Source organism: Neomonachus schauinslandi, chromosome 13, assembly GCF_002201575.2.
Source record: "Neomonachus schauinslandi chromosome 13, ASM220157v2, whole genome shotgun sequence".
Taxonomy (NCBI): domain Eukaryota; kingdom Metazoa; phylum Chordata; class Mammalia; order Carnivora; family Phocidae; genus Neomonachus; species Neomonachus schauinslandi.
Window position 1 is genome coordinate 92,953,453 of NC_058415.1, and position 21,569 is coordinate 92,975,021.

At 64.6% G+C, this 21,569-nt stretch overlaps 4 protein-coding genes across 5 annotated transcripts in view; 1 reads left to right on the forward strand and 3 right to left on the reverse strand.

Annotated features, from left to right (window-relative positions):
* Positions 1-4,205, forward strand: part of GRIN1 (glutamate ionotropic receptor NMDA type subunit 1) — a 28,436-nt gene extending 24,231 nt beyond the window's left edge. Inside the window, exons 17-20 of the mRNA XM_044920447.1 lie at positions 11-196; positions 304-449; positions 1,651-1,761; positions 4,038-4,205. Of these exons, the coding sequence (XP_044776382.1) occupies positions 11-196; positions 304-449; positions 1,651-1,761; positions 4,038-4,106 (512 nt within the window). The 3' untranslated portion in view covers positions 4,107-4,205. The remainder of the gene's footprint in view (positions 1-10; positions 197-303; positions 450-1,650; positions 1,762-4,037) is intronic.
* Positions 4,206-4,922: 717 nt separating this feature from the next.
* Positions 4,923-6,066, reverse strand: LRRC26 (leucine rich repeat containing 26). Its single transcript, XM_021691069.1, has 2 exons — positions 5,394-6,066; positions 4,923-5,305 (listed from the first exon to the last, which is right to left on the reverse strand). Exons 1-2 carry the CDS (start codon positions 6,064-6,066, stop codon positions 4,923-4,925), a joined length of 1,056 nt encoding a protein of 351 aa, XP_021546744.1.
* A 1,007-nt stretch (positions 6,067-7,073) lies between these two features.
* Positions 7,074-8,267, reverse strand: TMEM210 (transmembrane protein 210). The gene is made up of 4 exons (XM_021691070.1): positions 7,921-8,267; positions 7,641-7,776; positions 7,438-7,467; positions 7,074-7,272 (listed from the first exon to the last, which is right to left on the reverse strand). The coding sequence occupies exons 1-4, from the start codon at positions 8,006-8,008 to the stop codon at positions 7,074-7,076; spliced, it is 453 nt and encodes a 150-aa protein (XP_021546745.1). The 5' UTR covers positions 8,009-8,267.
* A 1,840-nt stretch (positions 8,268-10,107) lies between these two features.
* On the reverse strand, positions 10,108-21,562 carry ANAPC2 (anaphase promoting complex subunit 2). Of its 2 annotated transcripts, XM_021691017.2 has the most exons (13): positions 21,430-21,562; positions 20,623-21,245; positions 19,331-19,463; positions 18,230-18,404; positions 17,705-17,824; positions 17,192-17,309; positions 15,957-16,138; positions 15,470-15,611; positions 15,083-15,158; positions 14,789-14,992; positions 11,161-11,290; positions 10,776-11,011; positions 10,108-10,675 (listed from the first exon to the last, which is right to left on the reverse strand). In XM_021691017.2, the coding sequence occupies exons 1-13, from the start codon at positions 21,532-21,534 to the stop codon at positions 10,463-10,465; spliced, it is 2,457 nt and encodes an 818-aa protein (XP_021546692.1). In that variant the 5' UTR covers positions 21,535-21,562; the 3' UTR covers positions 10,108-10,462. The 2 variants fall into 2 exon arrangements, with proteins under 2 accessions (XP_021546692.1, XP_021546693.1); XM_021691018.2 differs by lacking the exon at positions 10,108-10,675 and having other exon boundaries at positions 10,906-11,007.
* Positions 21,563-21,569: the final 7 nt, after the last annotated feature.

The window sequence follows — 21,569 nt, forward strand, 5'->3', positions numbered from 1 at the left end:
CCTCCCCTAGGCACGCAGACCCCGCCTCCCCCAGCCGCCCGGGCCCCACCCCGGGGCCCCGCCCACTCCAGGACGCTCCCTCCCAGGTCCCACGAGAACGGCTTCATGGAGGATCTGGACAAGACGTGGGTGCGCTACCAGGAGTGTGACTCTCGCAGCAACGCCCCTGCTACCCTCACCTTTGAGAACATGGCAGGTAGGTCTCCCCGCTCCCCTCAACGCCCCTGCTGACGCCGGAGGGGTTCTCCAGGGGGCCTGCAGACTGGCCATCCGCCGGCTGAGGCGCCGGGTCCTGGCCCACAGGCGTCTTCATGCTGGTGGCTGGGGGCATCGTGGCCGGGATCTTCCTGATCTTCGTTGAGATCGCCTACAAGCGGCACAAGGACGCTCGCCGGAAGCAGATGCAGCTGGCGTTCGCAGCCGTGAACGTGTGGAGAAAGAACCTGCAGGTAGGACAGGCCCGCCCGCGAGGCCTGGCGCCCGCGGCCCTCCTCCATTGCCGCAGGCCGAGGCACCGGCCAAGGCTCCCAGCAGCCACGCGGGCAGGACGGGAGCTAGGAGCCCCAGGCGGGGGCAGCGTTGCGGGGGGCCACCCGCAGGTGGCTGCCCCGGCAAAGCCCGGCTCCAAGCCTCCGCCTGGCCCCTCTGTCTCAGAGCCGCCCGCTGGCGCCCATTCCACAGGGAGGCAAGCCGAGGCAGGGTAAGACAGGGGCCCACCTGGGTGTAGCACGTGAGTTCAAGACATACTCTGCCCTCGCCGCCCCACGCCTTTCCTTGGCACCCGCCAGGGACCCCCGTCCCTGCTGCCCTGCCCTGTCCTCTGCTCCACAGCTCCACCTTGAGTCGGGCCAGCTGGCCCTGCTTGGCGCCCCAGGCCGTGTGTGTGTGGGAGCCCGCTGCCAGCAGGAGACAGGCTGCCCACCTGGCAGAGGGCAGGCAGTGGGGCCTGTGCAGGCCCGTGGGCTCATGCCCCACGGCCCGGTTCTGGCTTCCTTCATCTCTTCTCTTTCTCTGGGTGCCTCCCCAGAGCCTGGGTCCGGGGATGAAGCTGGTGTCCAGAGGGGGAGGGCCATGGGGGGACGGGTTGCTGGAGCCCCCACACCTCTCATCGGCCTATTCTTGTTCTTGGGACCTGGTCACTGCCCTCACTGGCTGGCACAGGGCCATCCTGGCCACCAGACCCCAGGCCAGGGTCTGGAAGCCACCTCCATCTATCTCTCCAGTTCATCTTGCCGCCTGCCTTTGGCCCCTCAGCCCCTTCCTGAATCTTGGCGTCCCCCTCAGGGGACAGAATGGCTGGCAGGGCCCGAGGGGCAACTCCTCCAGGGCTTGGGGGACCCTCCTCCTTGGGACACCTGTGACCCAGGGTCACCCAGGAGCCAGGGAGCCAGGCTGACCTCCCAGGAAGAGGGCCGGACGGGACCCCCCAAGCCCCACCCCAGCACAAGCAAGGTCAGGCCCAAGATGGGTACAGGAGCAGGGGCTGCTTGCGTACGTCCAGCTGCTGGTCCGTCTGTCCAGCACAGCGAGGCAGGCAGGAGCGAGGGCCTGAGTGGCCGGCCAGGCTGGGCAGCAGCCCCCGAGGAGCAGGCAAGGGCAGGTGTGGCCGCCGCCCTTAGCTGTCTAATCACTTATACATATTCATTTTAGGATAGAAAGAGTGGTAGAGCAGAGCCCGACCCTAAAAAGAAAGCCACATTTAGGGCTATCACCTCCACCTTGGCTTCCAGCTTCAAGAGACGTAGGTCCTCCAAAGACACGGTAAGGGGAAGAACGCCCAGTCCCACGTCTCCGACTCTGATCTCGCCCCGCCCCCGTGTCTGTGTCCCGTGCCTCAGGCGTGCCCTCCCCCTCTCCCTCACCATCCCATCCACCCCCACCTCTGACCGCTGTGGCCCTTCTGCCCTCATCTCTATTTGCCCAGCACATGAGGTCTTCACTCTCTCTCTAGACCTTTCTCGGTCCTTTCTCCCACGGCCCTCACTGGGTCCTCTTTCCCCATGTGTCTCTGCGTTGGTCTGCCCCCCATATGCCATGACGCCATGCGCCATCTTGAAGCTGTGTCATGTCGTTGGTCAGCCAGTCAGCCTCTGAGCCCAGGGCCCCTGGGAGACCAGAGCCGGTCTGCCCTGGACTCCTCACCTGTGGAGGCCACGCCACCTCTGTCACATCCGTTCCTCCAGCCTCTCCCAGAGGAGCCCACTGCCCTCGCTCCCCCTCGCGACATCTGTGGGGGTGGCTGTGGTGTCCCATCCGCCCATCTGTCTGGCCGCCAGCCCCGCCACCCAGACACCTGTGTCACGCGTCTCACCAGAGCCATGCCTGTTGCATCCCCTCCATGTGGTCTCTGTGTGGGCCGGGGCTGGGGGCCGGGCCTGGTTCCATCTGGGTGGACGGCCGGGGCCTGGAACTGGGACAGGCCCCCAGCCACAGGGGACCGCCACAGGGGACTGGGTGGCCCCAGAGGGGTGGAGCCCACCCCAGGCAGAGCCGGAGTCACTGAGGCTCCCAGACAGAGGCGCAGGAAGGAGAGGCCTTGAGGGAGGAGGGCAGCGCCTCAGCTCCCAACCCTCCAGCGCTTCCCCACAGGGCGTCAGAGCAGGGCCTCCTACCCTGGGCAGCTTGTCACCACACCACATGCATGCACACTTGGGATAAAAGCCCTTCAAATGGACCCAGCCTTGCTAGGGGCACCCCGGTCCAAGGTGGGGAGGGGGCAGCCCAGAGTTAGCACTGTCCTTGGCCTCCCTGCCGTCCAGGGGCCAGCTTGGCTTCCATCCTGCAGGGGCTTATGCTCCAAGGTGGAAACACACCCCCCCCCCCCCACACACACACACAGAGCGCACTGGAAAGGAGGCAGATCTCCAGGACATGGACAGAGCTTGGTACAGAATGATCTGAGGCCAGGGTGAAGCCATCAGGGTGCCCCCAGAGGGGCCCATGTGGCCTGGCTGCTCTGCTTCCCAGGAGGGGCTTGGCACTGGGAGGGTAGGTGAAGAGTGAGGGACTGGGAGCTGGGAGCACAGGCCCGAGAAAGTGGGCTGAGCCAGGGGCCCTGCCAAGGGGTTCAGGAACAGATCCAAGACCAGAGAGGAGAGGTGGTGGGGAAGGCCTGGGGAGAGGTTATCCTTGTAGACGACACTTTTAGGGAGGAGCACAAAAGTTACACAGGTGATAGGCTGCTTTGTGAGGGTGTCCTTGATCCCCCCACCCACCCAACAATACCCCTACCCAAAGAAAAGCTGCACGCTCCTTAGCTGGTCCAGGTGCAACTCAGAGACCTTCGAGGTGCCTTTCTGGGGACACAATCCCAATAGACTCTTTACCCGAGCCTCTGTAGGCACCAGGGACCATCTCCCAGGGCAGCCCTGACACCATGTGGCATCTGGGGCTGGCCCTGCCCTGTAGGGGTGACTGGGGTGCTGCCAGCTGGAGGGTCTGGGTGGGGGAGGGCAGCCTAGTTCCCATCCTGTTTCGGGCTGGGCGCCTGCTTGGAGGGAGGCCTGGGTGGGGGGCTCTGTTGGGAGGGGTGGGGTCGATCCGGCTGCTAAGATCCTCTGCCCCTGTCCTGTGGCCGGTCTGGGCCAGGGCAGCACTGGGCGCCCAGGGCTGGGGTCCCTGGCAGCCAGCGGGGCCAGCGGGTATTGATTGTTGGTTCTTATTTATAGAGCACCGGGGGTGGACGCGGCGCTTTGCAAAACCAAAAAGACACAGTGCTGCCGCGACGCGCTATTGAGAGGGAGGAGGGCCAGCTGCAGATGTGTGCCCGTCATAGGGAGAGCTGAGACGCCCTGCCCGCCCTCCTCTGCCCCCCTCCCCCGCAGACAGACAGACAGATGGACGGGACAGCGGCCCGGCCCACGCAGAGTCCCGGAGCACGACGGGGTCAGGGGGAGGAGCACCCCCCCAGCCTCCCCCAGGCCGCGCCCGCCCGCCCGCCGGTCGGCCGGCTGGCCGGTCCACCCGTCCCGGCCCTGCGCGTGCCCCCGAGCATGGGGGCTAACGGGCTGCCTTGTCTGTGTATTTCTATTTTGCAGCAGTACCATCCCACTGATATCACGGGCACGCTCAACCTCTCAGATCCCTCGGTCAGCACCGTGGTGTGAGGCCCCCGGAGGCGCCCACCTGCCCAGTTAGCCCGGCCAAGGACACTGATGGGTCCTGCTGCTCGGGAAGGCCTGAGGGAAGCCCACCCGCCCAAGACTGCCCACCCTGGGCCTCCCATCTGTCTGTCCGCCCTGCTGCCGGGCGGGCAGCCCCTGCTGGACCGAGGCTCGGACCAGAGCGGCTGAGGACAGGCCAGAGCTGAGCTGGCTGGGCAGGGCCGCAGGGCACTCCGGCAGAGGCAGGGCCCTGGGGTCTCTAAGCAGTGGGGGAGAGGGGCTAACCTGGCCCCGGAGGGGCTTGGAGCAGAGACTGAAGCCCCAGCCTTCCCCGGCCACTACCAGAGCCACAGTGGGGATGCGAGGCCCAACTAGCTGGGCCACCCCCTCTTCCAGCGCCTGCTCTTGGCTTGGCAGCCTCAGCTCCACCCCTCTCCTTTTCTTACCCTCGTCCCTTCTCGGCTTGACCCCCATCCATCCAGCTGGCCCTGCCCGTCCCCAACGGCAGACTCTGACCCTCAGTGGGCAGCTGCCTCCCAGGAGCGCGCTGGGGTTCTCCGCTGCCTCTGACCCTTTCCTCCGGTCTCCGCGAGGGCTGAGCCAGCCGTTTGCCTCCTCCAGCCTGCAGCCCAAGATAGGCTTTCCCCCACGCGCTGGCTCCGGACTGTCCTCAGCCCTGCCCGCCAACTTGTACAGGCCCAGCCCTTCCAGTGTCGAGCGCGTGTCTTCCCCGTGCGGCCCGTGCGCAGCCGCGCGCTGCCCCTCCGCCCAGGGGCCCGGCGCGCACTGCCCCTGACCCGGTTTGTGCAGTGGTGATGTCTAAAGGAATGTCACGAAAATTTCTGTCTGTGTTGCTTGTTGACGCGTGCAGGGACTGTGAAGAAGGGCAGGGGACGGGGGAAGATTCGAGAACAGCCAAGGCCCGCTCAGGCCTGAGCAGAGGCGGCGGGGCTCCCAGGGCCAGAGTCCCGCAGTCTCCCCAGGCGGCTGAGGGCGGTGCGTGAGGCAGGCGGTGAGCACGGAGCCCAGCGCCAGGCAGGCGGCCAGGCTGGCGAGGAACGAGATGGGCCCGAGCACGTAGACCACGGCCAGGTCCCGCGGAGCGAGTGGCTGCGGACAGTGGCTGAAGGCGGCGTCCGGGAAGGCGGTCAAGGGGCTGAGCGTCTGGCGCCCTGGCAACACGCAGAGCAGCGTCTGGGTCTCTGCGGGACACAGGTGCAGAGTCAGGCGGCGGCGGCGGCGACGGTGGCCGTGAGTCCCGGCCCGTCCACCCTCGCCCGGAGGGCTCACCTGGCGCCGGCCTCGGGTGCCTGCGCAGCCAGGAGCAGAGCGGACGCAGCGCGCAGCCGCAGGTCCAGGGGTTGCCGCGCAGGTGCAGCGCGTGGAGAGCGGGCAGGCGGGCCAGGAGGCCCGGCGCGAGCGCGGGCAGCTCGTTGTCCTGCAGGCTGAGCGCGCGCAGCAGCGGGAGCGCGCCCAGCGCCGCGGGTTCCAGGCGCGCCAGCCGATTGCCTGCCGGCGAGAGGGAGCGGAGCGCGCGCAGGGGCGAGAAGGTGCGGGGCGCCAGCGCCTCCAGCTGGCTGTCGCTGAGGTCGAGCCGCTGCAGCGCGCCCAAGCTCCAGAAGGCCCGCGCGTGCACCCAGCGCAGCCCGTTCTCGCGCAGGTCCAGGCGCAGCAGCGTGCCAGCGCCCACGAAGGCCCCGGGCGGCAGCGCGCGCACACGGTTGTGGTCCCGCAGCAGCGCGCGCACGCGCCGGCTCAGGTCCGCGGGCACGGCGGGCAGAGCGCGCCCCGAGCAGTTGACCAGGCCGCCCGGCGCGCACTCGCACGCCTCGGGGCAGTCCGGGGTAGCTGGGGTTCCCGAGAAGGTGGCCGCGGTGGACGACTGGGCCCAGAGTGGCCACGGCGACAGCAGCAGGAGCAACATCGGCGGCGGCCGCCGCGAGAGAAAGGAGGGGCTCCTCATGGAGCAGCGCTAGGAGCCCGCTGCTCGTGCGTCCACGGAGCCAGTGCGTCTCTGCCACGTCTGCACAAATACTAAATCTCCGGCCCGAGTGCCGGCAGTTCCTGTTCCATGGCCAGTCCCGCACCTAGGGCAGGGGCTGGGCAGCCAGCCAGCGTCCTGCACTGCCAACCACCTGTCCCGGAGCTGGGCTGCTCTTGGCTCTGGGCCAGCTGAGGCGCTGACAAGACGCCTCGCCCCTCCTCCCGAGGTACCTACCACCCTGCGCCCCGCGGAGGCCTGAGCGCTGGACAACACCCACACCCACCAAACTCATCGATGCCACGCACGGAATGGGACTCTGTGAGCCCTGCTGCTCTCCCCGGTCTCTGCCCATCTCCTGCCCAGCAAAGTGACCCCAGCACACACACAGTGCCCCCCCATATAGGGATGGTCCCATCCCCATAGTGGATAATTGGTGGGGTCAGGAGCACATGATGGGGGCCTGAGCCCAGGGGGTAGACTGGAGGGTGGAGGGGGTACGAGGCAGGGGAACAGTCATGTCTGCCCCACCTGGCCCTGTAAGGACTGTCCTAGAACCTCAAGGAGACAGTGTGGGTAGGGCACAGACACCAGCCCAAGTTCTCCTGTCAAACACTGCTTCCTCTGGAGTCATCAGAGTCGCACATCCTGTCCTGGGGTTTCCCGGGGTGGGGATGGGGGCGACAGGGGCCCCCGGCGCCCCGCCAACTTCATGGGACACAGCAGCAGAAAGATGAGGGGAGGGACCAGGCTGAGGCCTCGGCAAGAGGAGGTGGAAGTACCAGGGCTGTGGCTCCCTGCCCAGGAGGGTGGACAGTGGGTACCTCCTCCCCCCACCCAAGATCAAGGAGGTGACCTGGGTGCACACAAACCCCTCCCCAGCCCGTGGCACAGCTGCACCGCGGCTCGAGGACGAGCCTGCAGGGAGGACAGGGCAGAAGCACTGAATACTGTTTAATTCCCCTCCCCCAGGCTGCCTGCAGCCCTACTCAGGTTGGGGGGCTGAGAGGGAGCTCCCCCTCCACAGTCATGTTTGGGGCCATAGGGTCCACGGGAATGGCCAGGAGGCCTTGTTCGTCCAGGGGCGGCAGCATGGAGACCTCCAGGTCGGGGTCCATGACATGGGACTCCACTTGCACGGAGTGCAGGTCCATGCGATCTTCCTGGACTCCGTAGTGCCCCACCAACCTGCACGACAGGGGCCGGGTCAGGATGGCTGGCCACCAGCACAGGCCTCGAGAGGGCGGGCCCGGGCCTCCGGCCAGTGCTCGTGACCCATCTGTGACCCCCCGCACCTCCCAGGGGCAGGAGGCAGGGGCGCGGCTCACCTGTGGGCTTCCCGAGGTTACTCACCTGCTGCTCGTGTGTCTGGGGCATGGCTCACTGGAGGGACAAGGGGAGGTGTGAGTCCCGGAGCAACGGAGCCCAGACGCGCCCCCACCGCCCGCCTCTCCACAGCCCAGCCTGGGAAACGGCGTCCCGGCTCCCGGTAACCCCCCGTCCCCCAGCACGGCCCTGCGGCCCCCAGCCGCCCCCCCAGCCCCGGGCTCATGCACCTCTTGGCTCTCATGACACCGACTGCCACGATGACCAGGCCGCAGAGGCAACTGGCGCCTATGCCCGCCAGCACCACGAGCAGGGCAATGAGGGCCTCGCGGCTGAGGCCGAGGCTGCACTCGCAGTACGTCCCAGCTGCAGAGACAGGGCCCGTGCGGCCGAGGGGCCCTCGTCACCGGCCAGCGGAGGACCCCCAGGGCCGCCCCTCTCCCTGGCGGCCACCAGAAGGGTACGGGAGGGGCCCTCGCAGGGGCGGGGTTCGGGGGCAGGAGGAGGCACCTGCAGCAGGGATGAGCAAAAGGGACAAACATAGGAGGCCAAGGGGGCTGCCGACCAGGCAGGAGTCAGGCTGGGGACAGGGGGCCATGTCCAGCCCCCAGCCCCACCACACACCTCCGCACGGAACCCATCGGAAGGCGCTGACCTCACAGTGGGGCCCTGAAGCAGAGCGGGTGGGGGCAGGGCTTCGGCTGGAGCTTCACTTGAGCTCGGTGCCCGAGTGGAGGAGCCCTGGGCAGGCAGCCCCGGGGTGGGGCAGGTAGGGTGGAGAGGGGCCTGGGAGCCACTTCTGAGTGCCCTGCCGGACCCAAGGCCAAGGCAAGGATGGGGCTGCCCTGGCCTGGGGGGGGCGGTGCTTTGTGGGGAAGGGGGTGGAGCCCATGCCTAGGCCCCTGGGAAGGTGGAGACAGTGGCCCGGAAACCCCGGGGGGCCCAGAGCGCGCAGCACAGGCCCGGGTTCCTCTCTCAGGATCCCCGGGGCTGGGACAAGCAGGGGCCAAGGGGGGGCAAGGCGTGGTGGACCTGTGCTCACTGCCCTCCCTCACGCGGGCCGTCCTGGGGAGGGTCCCGCCCACACCCACACCCACGCCCCAGCAATGCTCAGGTCTGGAGGAACCTCCAGGGGTTCTTCAACCCCCCAGGAGAGGTGAGCACTGCCCACAGGTCTCCCCAGCACATCCTCCGGGTGTGCCTGGCTCAGAAGCGGCTGCAGGTAGCATCTGAGGCTCCAGCTTAGGTGTCCTTCAAGTGGGAGCCCAGCTGACCCTCTGAGGGCTGCTTCCTGGGGCATCTTCCTGCCACCCGACAAGCGCCGCCTGAGGGACTCACCTGCAGGATGGCATCTTTAGAGTTAACCTCAGCCTCCTCCCTGGTCTCCTGCACTGCCTCTCCACCCTGAGGCCTCCTCCCTCCTCCCCTAAGGACCCGGCCAAGCAAACCACCCAGGCAGCAGGAGGAAGTGCCCCACCGCACAGCTGACCCCGCAGGGCGCCAGGGGCAAGCGTGCAGAGGGGCCCCAGCTGACCCCTGCTCGCTGGGGACCTCCCTGACTCCAGACAGGGGTGGCCCCTCCTAGGGGAGCCCTCAGGGACCAGCCAGCGGTTTCTGGCCTGATGAGTAATGCTGTGACCCAAGACACAGCTTTTTTACCACATTCATCCACAAACCAAGTCGGAAGGGACGGGAAGCAGGAGTGCCGTGCCCAGAACCGGACGCAGCCCCCTGCCAGGCCGGTCTAGCAGGTTTGCACCCTGGTTAGGACGACAAAGGTACACTCAGCCCAGTGCCGGGCGGCCTTCCGCCTGGAGGGAATGTGGGCTGTCAGAGCCTCCTCCTGGGCCCCCACCAGAACGCGGAGGAAAGCGGGAGGCCCCTCTTCTAGTGACCACGGCTCAGCAGCCTCGGTGGTGGGCAGAGTCCAGGAGGGGGAGGGGTCAGCTGCTACGGCTACACACCTGTTCCCACCACGTTGTCCTCCAAGCCCGTGGCCAACAGAACACTCTGGGGTAAGAAAGGGAAGTCCCAGAACAGGGCTGGCTGCAGGGCCCCGAGCAACAGGCCCAAGTGGAGAAGTGGGGGTAGGCACTGGAAGACAGCCGGCGGTGGGGGGGACCCAAGAGTGTGTAGGGGCAATAGGCATGGCTCCAGGCCTGGGAAGGCACCCCGGGCAGGTGGGAGCAGGAGTGGAGGCTCTTTCCAAAGGGCCTCTGTTGCCTGGGAGGACAGCGCCACCAGCTAGAGGGAGCTCCCAGCACCGGCCTGGGTGGAGCCTACACCCTTCCCTGCCTCCTGGGACCTCAGGGCTGGGGCAGTGCCAGGCCCCCAAAACCCCTTGCACAGGACCCCGTGTGTGCTCTGGACACTGCTGGCCTCCCAGCTGCACTGGGAAGACTGGTTTCACAGGGTTCTTCAACTGTACTCTGAGCACTGAGGCCCCGGCGTGCTCCCGACCACGTGCCTGAGGGCACAGAAACCAGCTTCACTGTGAGCCACAAATAGCCAGCCCCTCCTGCTGCGGACATGGGGAGTTCTTGGTCCATCAGGGGACGCTCAGCTGCCTGCCCATCTCACACATCCCAGTGGCGTCCACGCGTCCCAGCAACAGCCCTGGAGCCTCAGGCCAGGAAGAGGGCGGTGACCCAACGGCTCCTTCCAAAGGCCAGAGTGAGGCTTGGGGCTGGAGGCCTCCGGTGTGCTCCTGCCTGAGCTTCAGGCTCAGAGGTGGGCCTTCCCCAGCTGGTGTGGCCTAGGGACACCCATGTGCCAGGGCTCTGGGGCTGGAGCTCAAACACAGGTATGCAGGCCGGGACTGGGCCCGGCCACTCATGTCTCCCCTCACCTGCTCCCAGGGAGCCAGGTCCTGCTGAGTGGGGGTGGAGAGGTCGGGCTGGAGGGACAACCTGGCCCAAGCTCATGATGGGCCACAAAGCCACCAGGACAGGGAAAGGACAGAGAACCATTCGCTTTACTCTGCACTCTGGGGGCTGGGCAGGGGCTGGGGGCGGGTGGGGTGGATGGTGCGGGAAGGGCCCCATGGGGCGCCTCAGCTGCAGCTCTTGGGCAGGCGGTAGACGCCGGCCGAGTAGACGAGCTGCTGGTCACGCACCTTCTTCTGCAGGAAGCCCTGCAGCTCCTGCAGGTCAATCTCGGCCAGTGCGGGGCCGGTCACCACAAACATGCGCAGCATACTGTAGATGCGCTCCAGTGACAGGCTCTCCAGGTTGGTCAGCATGGCCTGGATGTACGTCCAGAAAAGCTGGGGAGACAGAGAGCAGGCTGGCAGTCGGGCCACCACCCGCCGGGTTGCCACCTCGCCAGAGGCCAAGCCAGGCCGCCGCCCCCCAGCACAGTCGCACCAGCAGCTCCTCCTCCTTCTGGTCCGCCTGCGAGGCCATGCCCGAGTCGCTCTCCTCGTCGCTGTCGATGAGCACCATGCTGTCCCGGTCCTGGGGCCGCTCCTCCTCCACCACAGAGAAGGTGCCGGCGGGCTCCTCACGCAGCACGCCCTGCTGCAGCCACACGGACATGCGCCGCCGCAGGAGAGCCACGGGCATCTTCACCACCTTGCTCAGCTCCTCCAGGGTCCAGCTGGCTGTGTGGAGTGGCCGCGAGCTCTGGGCACATGGGGCGAGGCCAAGCCCCCTGCCCATCCCCCCCGGCTTCCTGGAGGTCAGCAGGACCAGGGGGGCTGGCCCGGGGGGGCATGGCTGGGGCCGGCCGGCAAGGGGTCAGTGGGCTCACCTTGGTCCTGGAAGTACAGCAGGACCACCGCCTGCACGGGAGTCACCGCCACAGACAGGGTGCGGTCAGCCAGCTCCACGTCCATGGTCACCAGACCCAGGGTGTGCTTCCAGCTGAGGGTCCGCATGGCCTGGGGAGGGCCGGAGTCAGCATGAAGTCAGCACCGGCGGCCCCGCGGCCCTGCACCAGGGAGCGAAGGGCTCCCTGACCTGCCCCCGCCGGGCCATCAGCAGCAGCAAGAGGACAGGACAGGGCTCTGGCTCCCACCCGCTCAGCCAGCTCGGTCAGTGGGCACTGACAGACCCCCGCGGCCTCTGAGAAACACGTCCGCGTCCTAACCCCCAGGACCCCAGAGTGTGACCTGAGCTGGAGACGGGGTCATGGCAGGTGGGGCCGGTTAAGGTGAGGTCATGTGGAGTGCCGGGGGCCCTGACGGAACATGGTCAGCGTCCTCGGGGCGGGGGGGGGGGGGTGAGGACAGAGGCAGAGACTGCAGGGACGCAGACACAGCCAAGAGACACCAAGCAAGGCCTGCAAACCCGCTCCCCGATGCCGGGGGGCAGGAAGGACCAGCCCACACCCTGCTGACACCCTGGCCTCCACACTGCCTGCAGAACAGAAGAAAAGCTTGTTCTGAGGACCCGTTGTGGCACTTTGTTCCAGCAGCCACAAGAAAGGCACACATTTTGGTCCCGCGAAGTGGGTGCCGCTGTAGCGAATACCCAGGAACGTGGGAGTCCACGGAATCGGAGGGGGGGCGGAGGCTGGGAGTACGAGCCGCACGCTCGTGATGGCTGCACTGCCCCAAAGGGAAAGTTGTTGGGAACGTGGCCAGGAAAGCCACGCTGGGGAGGTGTCAAACGAGAACGTGCGACCCCGCCAGGCGGTGGCAGAGCCCGTGTGAGCAGCCGGACTGAGGGAAGTGTGGGAGGGCGGCGCGCGGCAGCACGCGAGCCCGGACTGTGCAGGGGTGCTCCGTGCGTGCTCGACAGAGCCCCAAGGGCACCAGAGACCTACACTGACGTGGGAGCCCACCGGCAGCCCCAGAAGAGCCAGGATGGAGACGGGCTGTCCAGGAAGGGGGTGTGTAGGAATGGACAAGGCTCCAGAGAGTTTTACAACAGCCTGCGCTGAGAGGGAGGGGGAGCCACGGGAGAGCCTGGCTCTGCACGCAGGGGTGTGGTGTGGAGGCCTGGCCGGCAGGCTGGGAACACAACCATGAGGTCACACAAGTTCTTCCACTGGCTTTCGAACTTGCTTGGGGGCTGCGACCCCTTCCTTCCTTTAGAAGTCTTCCTCTTGGAATGCAGAGTCTGCCCTACACCTTCCCACAAACACACTGTGGAAGCAGCAACTACCTGCCCGCTCTCCCAAGTTCGTAGCCAGAGAGGAACCCTGGCCAGAATGAGCTGCACCAATTCAGCTGCTACTTAGATGCTGAACTTTGGGGTTGCTGTGAACTTGGAGTCATTGCTGGAAGGGTTAAGGCTTCTGGGGATGTTGCTTGAATGTGTTTTGCATGTGGGAAGGACATGAATTTCAGGGGGGCTGGAGGGTGGAATCGTGTCCCTCAGAAAGACGCTAAAGTCCTACCCCCAGTAACTCAGGACGTAAGCTTGTCTGGAAATCAGGTCATCACTCATTCAATTTGTTCCAGTGAGCTCACTCTGGAACAGAGTGGGCCTTGACCCAATACGGCTGGTGTCCTCTAACAAGAAAGTGGAGAGAGAGAGACACGGGGAGAATGCCACGTGACAAAAGAGGCAGAAGGTGACTGATGTGGCCACAAGTTACACGATGCCTGGAGCCACCAGAAGCTGGAAGAGGCAGGAAGAGTCGTCCCCCGGAGGCTCTGGAGAGGGTGCAGCCCTACGACCGATCACTCGATTTTGGACTTTTAGCTGCCACGGACAGGCCCTCTGGCTCCGAGGCCGTGACCCTACAGCCACCACTCCAACCGGCAGATGTGAGGCCCAGCAGCAGAAGGCACAGGCTACTCTCTGGGCTGCACAGCCACCCACACGTGTCCAGCATGATCCTCGGGCCCAGAGTTCACTTGGCGGCAGGCAGAGACACTATGGCCACAGGCCTGAGCTCCAGCACAGCCCTGGGGCCTGCCCCCGCCACTCTAGGATCCAGCTGGAGTTAAGACAAAGCAGCTGAACCTTGGTCATCACGGCAGGTGCATCAGGCCTGAGCCTTCCCGGGACCCACGGCGAGACCCCTGTGGGAGGTCGTGGGGTCTCTCCTGGCGGTGGCGGCATGCCAACAAGGCAGCCAGAAGGGGCAGGGGGAAGGCAGTGAGCACACAGATGTCCTCAACCAGGGAGAGGTGGGGGTGCCCCGCGGACAGGCTCCAGAGCGAGCACCTCACCACAGTCAGGAGCAGAAACCACGGGGTGGTGAAATGGCCCAGCGGGAGCCAGTGAGAGCCACACAGACCCTCGCAGCCTTGTGCGGTGCTGCCCCTGAACACGGCCCGCCCCTGTTCTGCCTCCCCACTCCAGAACCCCTTGCCCTGCTCCTGCCCTTGCCTGTCTCTGGAAGGGAGCCCTCCTCCCTCCAGAACTAGCTTCCTTGGCCTGGAACAGCAAACCTGGAGAACCCACTGTCCCTCCCACTAACTGGCTCTGCTGCCCACCCCCCCACCAACTCCTCCATACCCCAGCCAACTGGTCTCCCTCCCAGGGCTCCGTCCTGAGGGCTCCTCAAGCCCTGGCTGCTGGCCCGTCTCTGGAGCTGCTCCAGATGGTCCCAGGGCTCAGGCTCTGCTCCCTAGGCACCTACCAGACTCGTCCTCTGCTCGGGAACCCAGCAGCCCCTCAAGCCCCACAACTCACTTATTAGACCGAATGCCCCAGAACCTGCTTCACCAGTCCCCAAAAACCTAGGACAGGTACCCTAGCTCCCCGCTCTCTCCAGACACGTCTCCACTGAGCCATCCCTGCAAGGAAGGGTTCTTCGTGCCGTTAATCCCCGCCCACACCAGGCTCCACCTGCCCACACCTGCCACCTGCATTCCCAGAGGGAGTGGGCTCTGCACTCAGCACATCGGGCTCTGGTGGGCTCCGGACTACCCCACACGTCCTGCAGCACTCCCCTCCCTCTCCTCCTGCCCGAGTCCTAGGCCGTCAGGGCCCCAACAGCAAACAGCATAGTCCTGGTCCTCTAGTGCCCTGGGGCCTGGGAAAGCAGCTTCTAGGGAAGCAAGCTGGGCAGTGGCAGGGACAGGGCAGGGTCCTGGAAGTCAAGTGCCTCATGGGCGACTGGAGATTTCCTGGAGGCAGACACCCACCGAGCAGACACAGCTCCCTGACTTTCCCTGGGACAAGCCCGGCGCCCCAGCCCCTGGTTCTGAGATACCAAAGGAGAGACAGTGGAAGAGGAAGCCCAGAAGGGTGGGGGGGCATGAGCCACCCGGCCCCTCTCCTAGTATAGTGTGGGGAAGCACCCACGTGCACACGTGCATGGGTTCCTAACGGAGCAGAACGTGGGCCACGCCCTCCTGCCCCGAGGCAGAGGGGTCCGGAGAGGACTGTGGGGATGGGCCACAGCCAGCTTGTTGCACAGCATGGGCGGAAGGGTCGCCTGCCCCCTGGTTCCTGACACAGGGAGGTGTGGACGGTACCTTCAGCTTCTCGTACTTCTTGCAGTAGACCTCGAGGGCCTCCCTGATGTCCTCGGGGACCTCCAGCTTCTCGTCCTTAAAGGGCGGCCAGAACTCGCTGGACAGGATGACAGCATAGACCCCAAAAGGTGGCTGCTCCTCTGCGGGCCGCTTCTCGTCCTCCTCACGGATGTTGGCATTGATGCGACGGGAATCCGCCATGTCCTGGGGGGGAAGAGCTAGGTGTCGCAAAAGCCCCTGGACTGCGCTGGAGGTGAGGCTGGGCCAGGTGGGCGGGGAGCCCTGGGTGCCCACCTTCAGCATGACCTCACAGAAGTGCATCGGAGCCTCGCCAAAGCGCAGCTTCAGCAGCTCCACGTTGCGGATCTCCCTGGAAAGAGGCATCTCTGAGGGGGTGTCGCGTGCCCCCACCCAGAGAGGCTGCACGGGCACCCGCCCCCACCGATGCAAGGACACCCCCAGGCCAGGAGGAGAATTGGGAAGTGCAGCTCCAGCCATCCAGACCCTGGGCCTGCTCCATCCCAGCGGAGGCCTGGGAGTGCCCGGGCACCCGGCTCCCCAAGCTCCTGGGCCACCTCCGCCCAGGCCTCCCCGGGACCACGGCTGAGCACAGGCCAGTGCTTGCTTGGCATCAGCGATGCAGCTTCCTTCAGCAGCCCAGCGGCCGCTCGCAAGCCTCACCGCTCAGGACTGAAGCTGAACTGGTGCAGGAGGCGGTCAGCCAGCAACGAGCGGTACTCATTGATGAAGAGATCCTTGCTGCCATAGATGCTGACCAGCAGGCTGATGATGTCCGAGGAGCGCCGCTTGGAGCTGGACTTCCCTGCACAGCACAGGGGCAGGGTGCCACTGAGGAAGCACCATCTGCATCCAGCCAGGGCCCACCTTGCCACGCCGTGAGGCCCAGGCTCAGATCCCAGGGTAGGGGCGGGTTGGGTGGTGCCCAGGCTGCCTGCGAACCTGCTCTTCTAGCAACCGGGATGGGGTCTCAGGCCACCGTGGGCCCACTCAAGCAGCAGAAGCACTTGGGGAACAGGCTGGGTTGGGTGGGGACAGCGGACCCCCTCAAGCCTCGGGGCACATGTGGAGACAAACTCTAGGCCAGAGCACCGACCTTACTGGGGCCTCCCCCACAATGCGGAGCCTGGCAGGGCTGGCGGGCACTGACCTGGATCAGCATCCACGGGGTCGGGGACCCAGTCCTCGGGCTCGCCAGAGTCATCCTCACTGTCCTGACCCGTCTCTAGACTCGCCGGATCGGTCTTGGACAGCTCAACAGCCAAGTCCCCTGTCCCGTCTGAGTCCCCCGTCAGCCCAGCCACAATCTGCCGCACCGTGTCCTCCCGCGTCCTGCCAAATGTGGGTACTGCTGGCCCTCACAGCACCTCTCCCTGCTCGCCTCACTAGCCCGCATACCCCACCTCACCCATGGCAGTCAGTGCCTTTTGGCCACATGCTTAAAGTAAGTCTACCAGACTCTCCTCAAAAGACAATGTGAGGGGCGCCTGGGTGGCTCAGTCGTTAAGCGTCTGCCTTTGGCTCAGGTCCTGATCACAGGGTCCTGGGATCAAGCCCCGCATCGGGCTCCCTGCTCGGCGGGAAGCCTGCTTCTCCCTCTCCCACTCCCCCTGCTTGTGTTCCCTCTCTTGCTGTGTCTCTCTCTGTCAAATAAATAAATAAAATCTTTAAAAAAAAAATAATGATACTAAAACTAAAATAAAAACCCACCATTTTCTGGGAACACCAAGAAATGAAATAATAAGACAAATCCAAGGCGCCTGGGGGGCTCAGTCAGTGAAGGATTTGCCTACGGCTCAGGTCATGATCCCGGGGTCCTGGGACCGAGTCCTGCGTTGGGCTCCCTGCTCAGCAGGGGGTCTGCTTCTCCCTCTCCCCATCTCCCCTGCTGGTGCACACACTCTCCCTTTCTCTCAAAATAAATAAAATCTTAAAACAAAATACAAAAAACCAGACAGAACCGAGACCAGGAGCTCCCCACCAAGAGGCAGCAGATGTGAGTCAGGACAGCTCCGGCCCCAGCCCTGAGCCTCCACCATTCCGAGGGGTTTCTGGGCAGTTGTGCCATGGGCGGGGCACCCGGTCAAACATGTTCTCTGAGAGCCCAGCCGGCAGTCCTGGGCCTCATTGCAGGAGACGCTGAGCCCAAGGTCTGGGGGCCTCTCTAGGCTGGGAGGAGGGGAAGGCATAGAGGGCAGGGGTGCACGGTGGAGCCAGTGTCCGTGCACTGGGCAACATCCTCCTACCAGCAAGAGGAAGGAGCCTTGGCCTTGGGGCCAGGCCATGTGGCCCAAGAGGACCCAGGGGAGCTTGGCTGCGTGCATGGAGCTAGGAGACTAGGCCCCAGGTCGGATCCGCTCCCCGGGGCCTGCCCACGGCGCTCACCTCAGGTAGCGGCGAATGGGCTCACAGGCCACCTCCAGGATGACCATGGATGGGTCTAGTACACGCAGGGCCTTGATGGCGGATATGTAGAGGGTGATGATGTCACACGTGTTCACACCTACGGCCAGCAGGGAGGATGGTAGTCCCCACAGCACCCAGGAGTGGTGGTTCCACAAGCGAGCAGCTGCACCCTGGCCAGGCGGGCTTCCGGTCGCCACTGTGACCGCACTCCCCACGAAACCAGTGTGACATGCAGGACGCGGGCCCCTTCTCCCCCAACTCTCGGGTGCTTTCCCCAGAATTTTCCAAGATCCCAGCCCCCGCTCACCGGGTGGTCTGTTCTGAAAGGATCATGCATCACCTCTGCCTCTAGGCCACACCCCTCACTTCTCATGACTCCCTTCAAGGGAGGATGAAGTGGAGTGCCCTGGCCCTCCTGAAGACTGCACAAACCCATGCCCTACACAGGCCCCGGGGCAGGGAGGCCGGACTCTCAGGCAGCAGCTTCGGCACCTGGATGGAGGAGGCGCGTCTCCAGGGCAGCTTTGAGGGACAGGAGCAGCTGCTGCCTCTGGTCAGTCCTCTCCAGACAGTACTTGAGGTCCTCGATGGCTGGCCGCGAGTCCGGGAAGTCTGCAGAAGAGCACCAGCCCTTGCACACACACGCCAGCACACACACACACTGTGCGTGCAACAAAGGACACCAGTCGGCAGGGCCCAGAGGCTGAGCAGCCGCACCTCCACTCAGTAACCCCGAGAAACACCTGCTAGGTGCTTCAGGTCATCCTTGTGCCCTCCTGTGCCCGCACCCCCCCATGGTGCAGAAGGACAGAGCAGGGACGTGAGGCTGAGAGGATGAGTGTGGACACCCAGAAGCCCTGTCCACTGCCCTGCCACACCTGCCCTGACCCAGACACTGAGCTGGGGGCAGCCCACGCTGACAGGCCCCCGCTCTGCCCAAGCGCCCCTCACTGCCTGCCAGATCTGAAGGGCAAAGGCCCAGGGAAGGTGGGCTACTCCAGAGGGCAGGGGGCCAACCTCGGATGATGCTGAAGAGCTCCTCGATGCGTAGGCTGGCGTAGATTCGGTAGAAGAACCTCTGCACGTGGCAGCGCCAGCGACGCAGTGTGTTGCCAGCCTCAGGGGATGCGGGCCTGGCTGGACCATCCTGCAGGAATACCTTGCCCAGCCAGCCCACCACCCTCTCGATCCACTGTTGGAAGAGCACAGGTAGGGTGCTGAGCCCCAGCCTGACGTGGAACAGAGGCCAGGAGAAACCACACAGCCCTGGGCAGTCCCCAAGGCCGCCTGCTCTGGAGTAGGAGCACATCGAAATCAGCAGGATAATGGGCCCAAAGGGGGCACCCCAGGCCTTCCATCAGTGTGCCCAGACTTATCTCTGGCAACAGTGGCCCTGATGCAGGGCATGGAGAGAATGCTCACCTCTGCCTCGGTGGACAGACACACCCTGTGGGCCATGTACCTGACCAGCCACAGCAGACAGATGTAAGGACCCTTCCGAGCACACGTGCGTGTACAGGCAATGTGGCCACATGGACCCCAGGATGCATACGTTCTCCCACAAACTACACAGCCACTGATGAGAACATCTGGATGCCCTGCTACACGGGGACAACACAGGTACCCCAGCCAGGCCTCTGGGCTCACACCCACTCAAGACCACTGCTGTAGGGACACTTGCTTTGATTCTCCATCACAGCTAATCTGCATTCTCAGGAGACGGTGGAAGAGAATAGGCAAAAAATAGGAGCAGGCTGGACAGTCCCCTGCGGCTGGACCCAGCACCTTCACAGCTCTGGTGAGTCCAGAACAGAGCCCCAGACCATGCCCCCAACAGGATGGGTGCCCCGAGAGCCCTCACTGGGACACCCTAGACCTTGGCACTGCCTCCAGCCAAGTGATTCTGCTCAGACCTCACCGACACGTCGCAGGCTCTTTCTCACTGTCACCAAGGAAGGCTGGGAAGGGCCAGCCTTCACCCAGCCAGCTCTGACCACCAGCCAGGTCCTAGTTCACCCAAGTCTCCATAGTTTCGCTGCTTCTAAAACCAGGGGGTCAGGTTTGCCGGAAACCTCTTCTACAACCCCCGAGGGACAGGGCCTGAGGGGCTGTCCTTACCTTGTGGAACTCACGCAAGAAGGAGCGCTCATACTCGCCCCGGCAGCGGTCCTCCATCCTCTCCCTGGTCACCTGGTGCAGGGTGGTGGTCACAGCCTCGGCACTGACCCGCTCCAACAGACTGAGCCTGTGTCTGGAAGAGAGCCCTGCCCGTGGAGCATGCAGACCACGCTCCTTTCCCCCACACCCAGTGCCCTCAGTAACAAAGGCTTCAAGAAAAAGTTGATGGGAGGACAGAGCCCTGCCCTCCCCAGCTGGCCTCTCTGCCCGGGTTAGACACTGGCCTTCCTCATGTGAGCACTGGGTTTGGCTCTCAGGGCCAAAGCCTCATCTCCTAAACACGGCTCTGAAACAACAGCTAAATACACCACATGAGTACAGAAATCCCCAGTTAGGCGTTTTGGTGCAGACCCTGGTCCACAACGGCAAAGGGGCTCAAGAAAAGAGGAGAAAGAACATTTCTGTGCATCTTTCATCTGGGATGAACCCAGCAGAAGCCATACAGGGCCTCCCTCCCCCTGCCAGCAACAAGACCACTCCCTTCCTAAACACTGCTGGCGCTTCACTCAATGTGACAAAATCATTATAAGCAACCACAAAGGACAAAAGGCCCATACATCAGAACCTGGCTTTAACAGCAACAAGATCCTTTCCTCTTTTTTTTTTTTTTTAAAGATTTTATTTATTTATTTGCGAGAGAGAGAATGAGAGACAGAGAGCACGAGAGGGAGGAGGGTCAGAGGGAGAAGCAGACTCCCCGCCGAGCAGGGAGCCCGATGCGGGACTCGATCCTGGGACTCCAGGATCATGACCTGAGCCGAAGGCAGTCGCTTAACCGACTGAGCCACCCAGGCGCCCAAAATCCTTTCCTCTTTAAAAGGCTGGAAAGGCAATCTGCTTGCGCAGCACGTTGGCCTAATCCCCAGCTTGTGCTGCAAAGAGTAAAAAAAGTAAGCCCACTTTTGCAACTACAGGGGAGAAGAGATGCCATCCCTTTCCTGGAGAGCCTACGCAAGGCAGAGCCGAAATCTACCTGGCCCAGGGAATTTGGAATCAGGTAGGATCTTAGTGTAGGTAAAGTGGGAAGCCTGGGGCTAATGTGCGTGGCAGAGACACACCTGTGTCCAGCGCAGGACGTGTAAGTTCACCGCACAGAGATCCTAGGGACCCTCCCTTTGTCATGCCCCGCCCCCAGCGAGCTCACCAGCTCGCTCAAGAGGCCCGCTCGACCCGGGACGGTAACTGAGTCAAGAAGAGGCGCAAGGCGCGGCCACACAGGCGCGAGTACTCACAGGGCCTGGCTGAGCTGGTGGAACTGCTCCAGGGCCTGGCGGCACCAGCACTGCTGTTTGTCGCTGCCGCATCCCGCACACAGCGGGCTCTGCAGAAGCCGGAAGTACCGCCGCCGGGCATACCTGCTGTCCAACTCTCCCTCCAGCTCCGGGTCTGTGCCCCCTTCCCCCTTCCGCTTACTCTGCATGTACACTCTCAGAAAGCGACCGTAGAGGCGCTGAATCATGTCCTGAAAGGTTCTGGGGGTGGAAAAGAACAGGACGCCCCGCAACGTGGTGTGGACCTTCTCCCGCAGCCCCTGAGCGCCTGCGCCCATCAGCAAGCCCAGGCGAGTCCACTTCTCGAGCAGCTCTAGGCTGTGCAGGTAGGGATCCAGCCGGCTCTCCAACAGGCCGAAAGCGTCAAGGAGAAGCAGAAGGCACTGAGGCTCGTCTGCATAGTTCTCACGCTGGGAGATGGTATTCCAGAACTCGAGGGAGATGTTGGCCTGCAGGTCGTTCTGCAGCACCTCTACAAACCACTCCTCCAGGACCGAATGCAGGCCGTGGCCCCTCAAAACCTCCACCGCCGCCCGGAGCTCCTCCTCCTTTGGCGGCACCGCACCGCTGGTCCGGGAGGACGCCTGGAGTGAGGAGGGAACGCAGACTGGAGGTGGGAAGGGCGGTGACAGGCGGGGACAAGCGGGGAAGGGACGGAGCGGAGGGGAAGCTGCAACCGACGCCAGGTTGCCCGGGGAGCCTAACGGACCCCAGGGTGGACGTCCCGGGGGCCCCGCGCGGGCCCGCCGCCCTCTCCCGGGGCCTCACCAGTCCCAAAGCGGCCGGCGGCACCAGCCCGGTGCTCACGGTATTCCAGGCCACCAACAGCTCCTGTGCAGGCCCGGGGTCGCCGTCGCGCACCGCCGCCGCCATCCGTGCGGCCCCCTAGCTTCCCGGACCCACCGGGC

Excerpts from the sequence above, each read along its gene's own strand:
- ANAPC2 (XM_021691017.2), bottom strand. The coding sequence starts at position 21,534 with ATGGCGGCGGCGGTGCGCGACGGCGACCCCGGGCCTGCACAGGAGCTG. Across the intron at positions 18,405-19,330 it reads TCTTGCGTGAGTTCCACAAG|TGGATCGAGAGGGTGGTGGG; the intron begins GTAAGGACAGCC and ends CTCTTCCAACAG. Across the intron at positions 15,159-15,469 it reads TTCAGCTTCAGTCCTGAGCG|GGAGATCCGCAACGTGGAGC; the intron begins GTGAGGCTTGCG and ends GCCTCTTTCCAG.
- LRRC26 (XM_021691069.1), bottom strand. The coding sequence starts at position 6,066 with ATGAGGAGCCCCTCCTTTCTCTCGCGGCGGCCGCCGCCGATGTTGCTC. Across the intron at positions 5,306-5,393 it reads GCACCCGAGGCCGGCGCCAG|AGACCCAGACGCTGCTCTGC; the intron begins GTGAGCCCTCCG and ends TGTGTCCCGCAG.
- TMEM210 (XM_021691070.1), bottom strand. The coding sequence starts at position 8,008 with ATGGCCCCCTGTCCCCAGCCTGACTCCTGCCTGGTCGGCAGCCCCCTT. Across the intron at positions 7,468-7,640 it reads GGTGTCATGAGAGCCAAGAG|TGAGCCATGCCCCAGACACA; the intron begins GTGCATGAGCCC and ends TTGTCCCTCCAG. Across the intron at positions 7,273-7,437 it reads CCCAGACACACGAGCAGCAG|GTTGGTGGGGCACTACGGAG; the intron begins GTGAGTAACCTC and ends CCTGTCGTGCAG.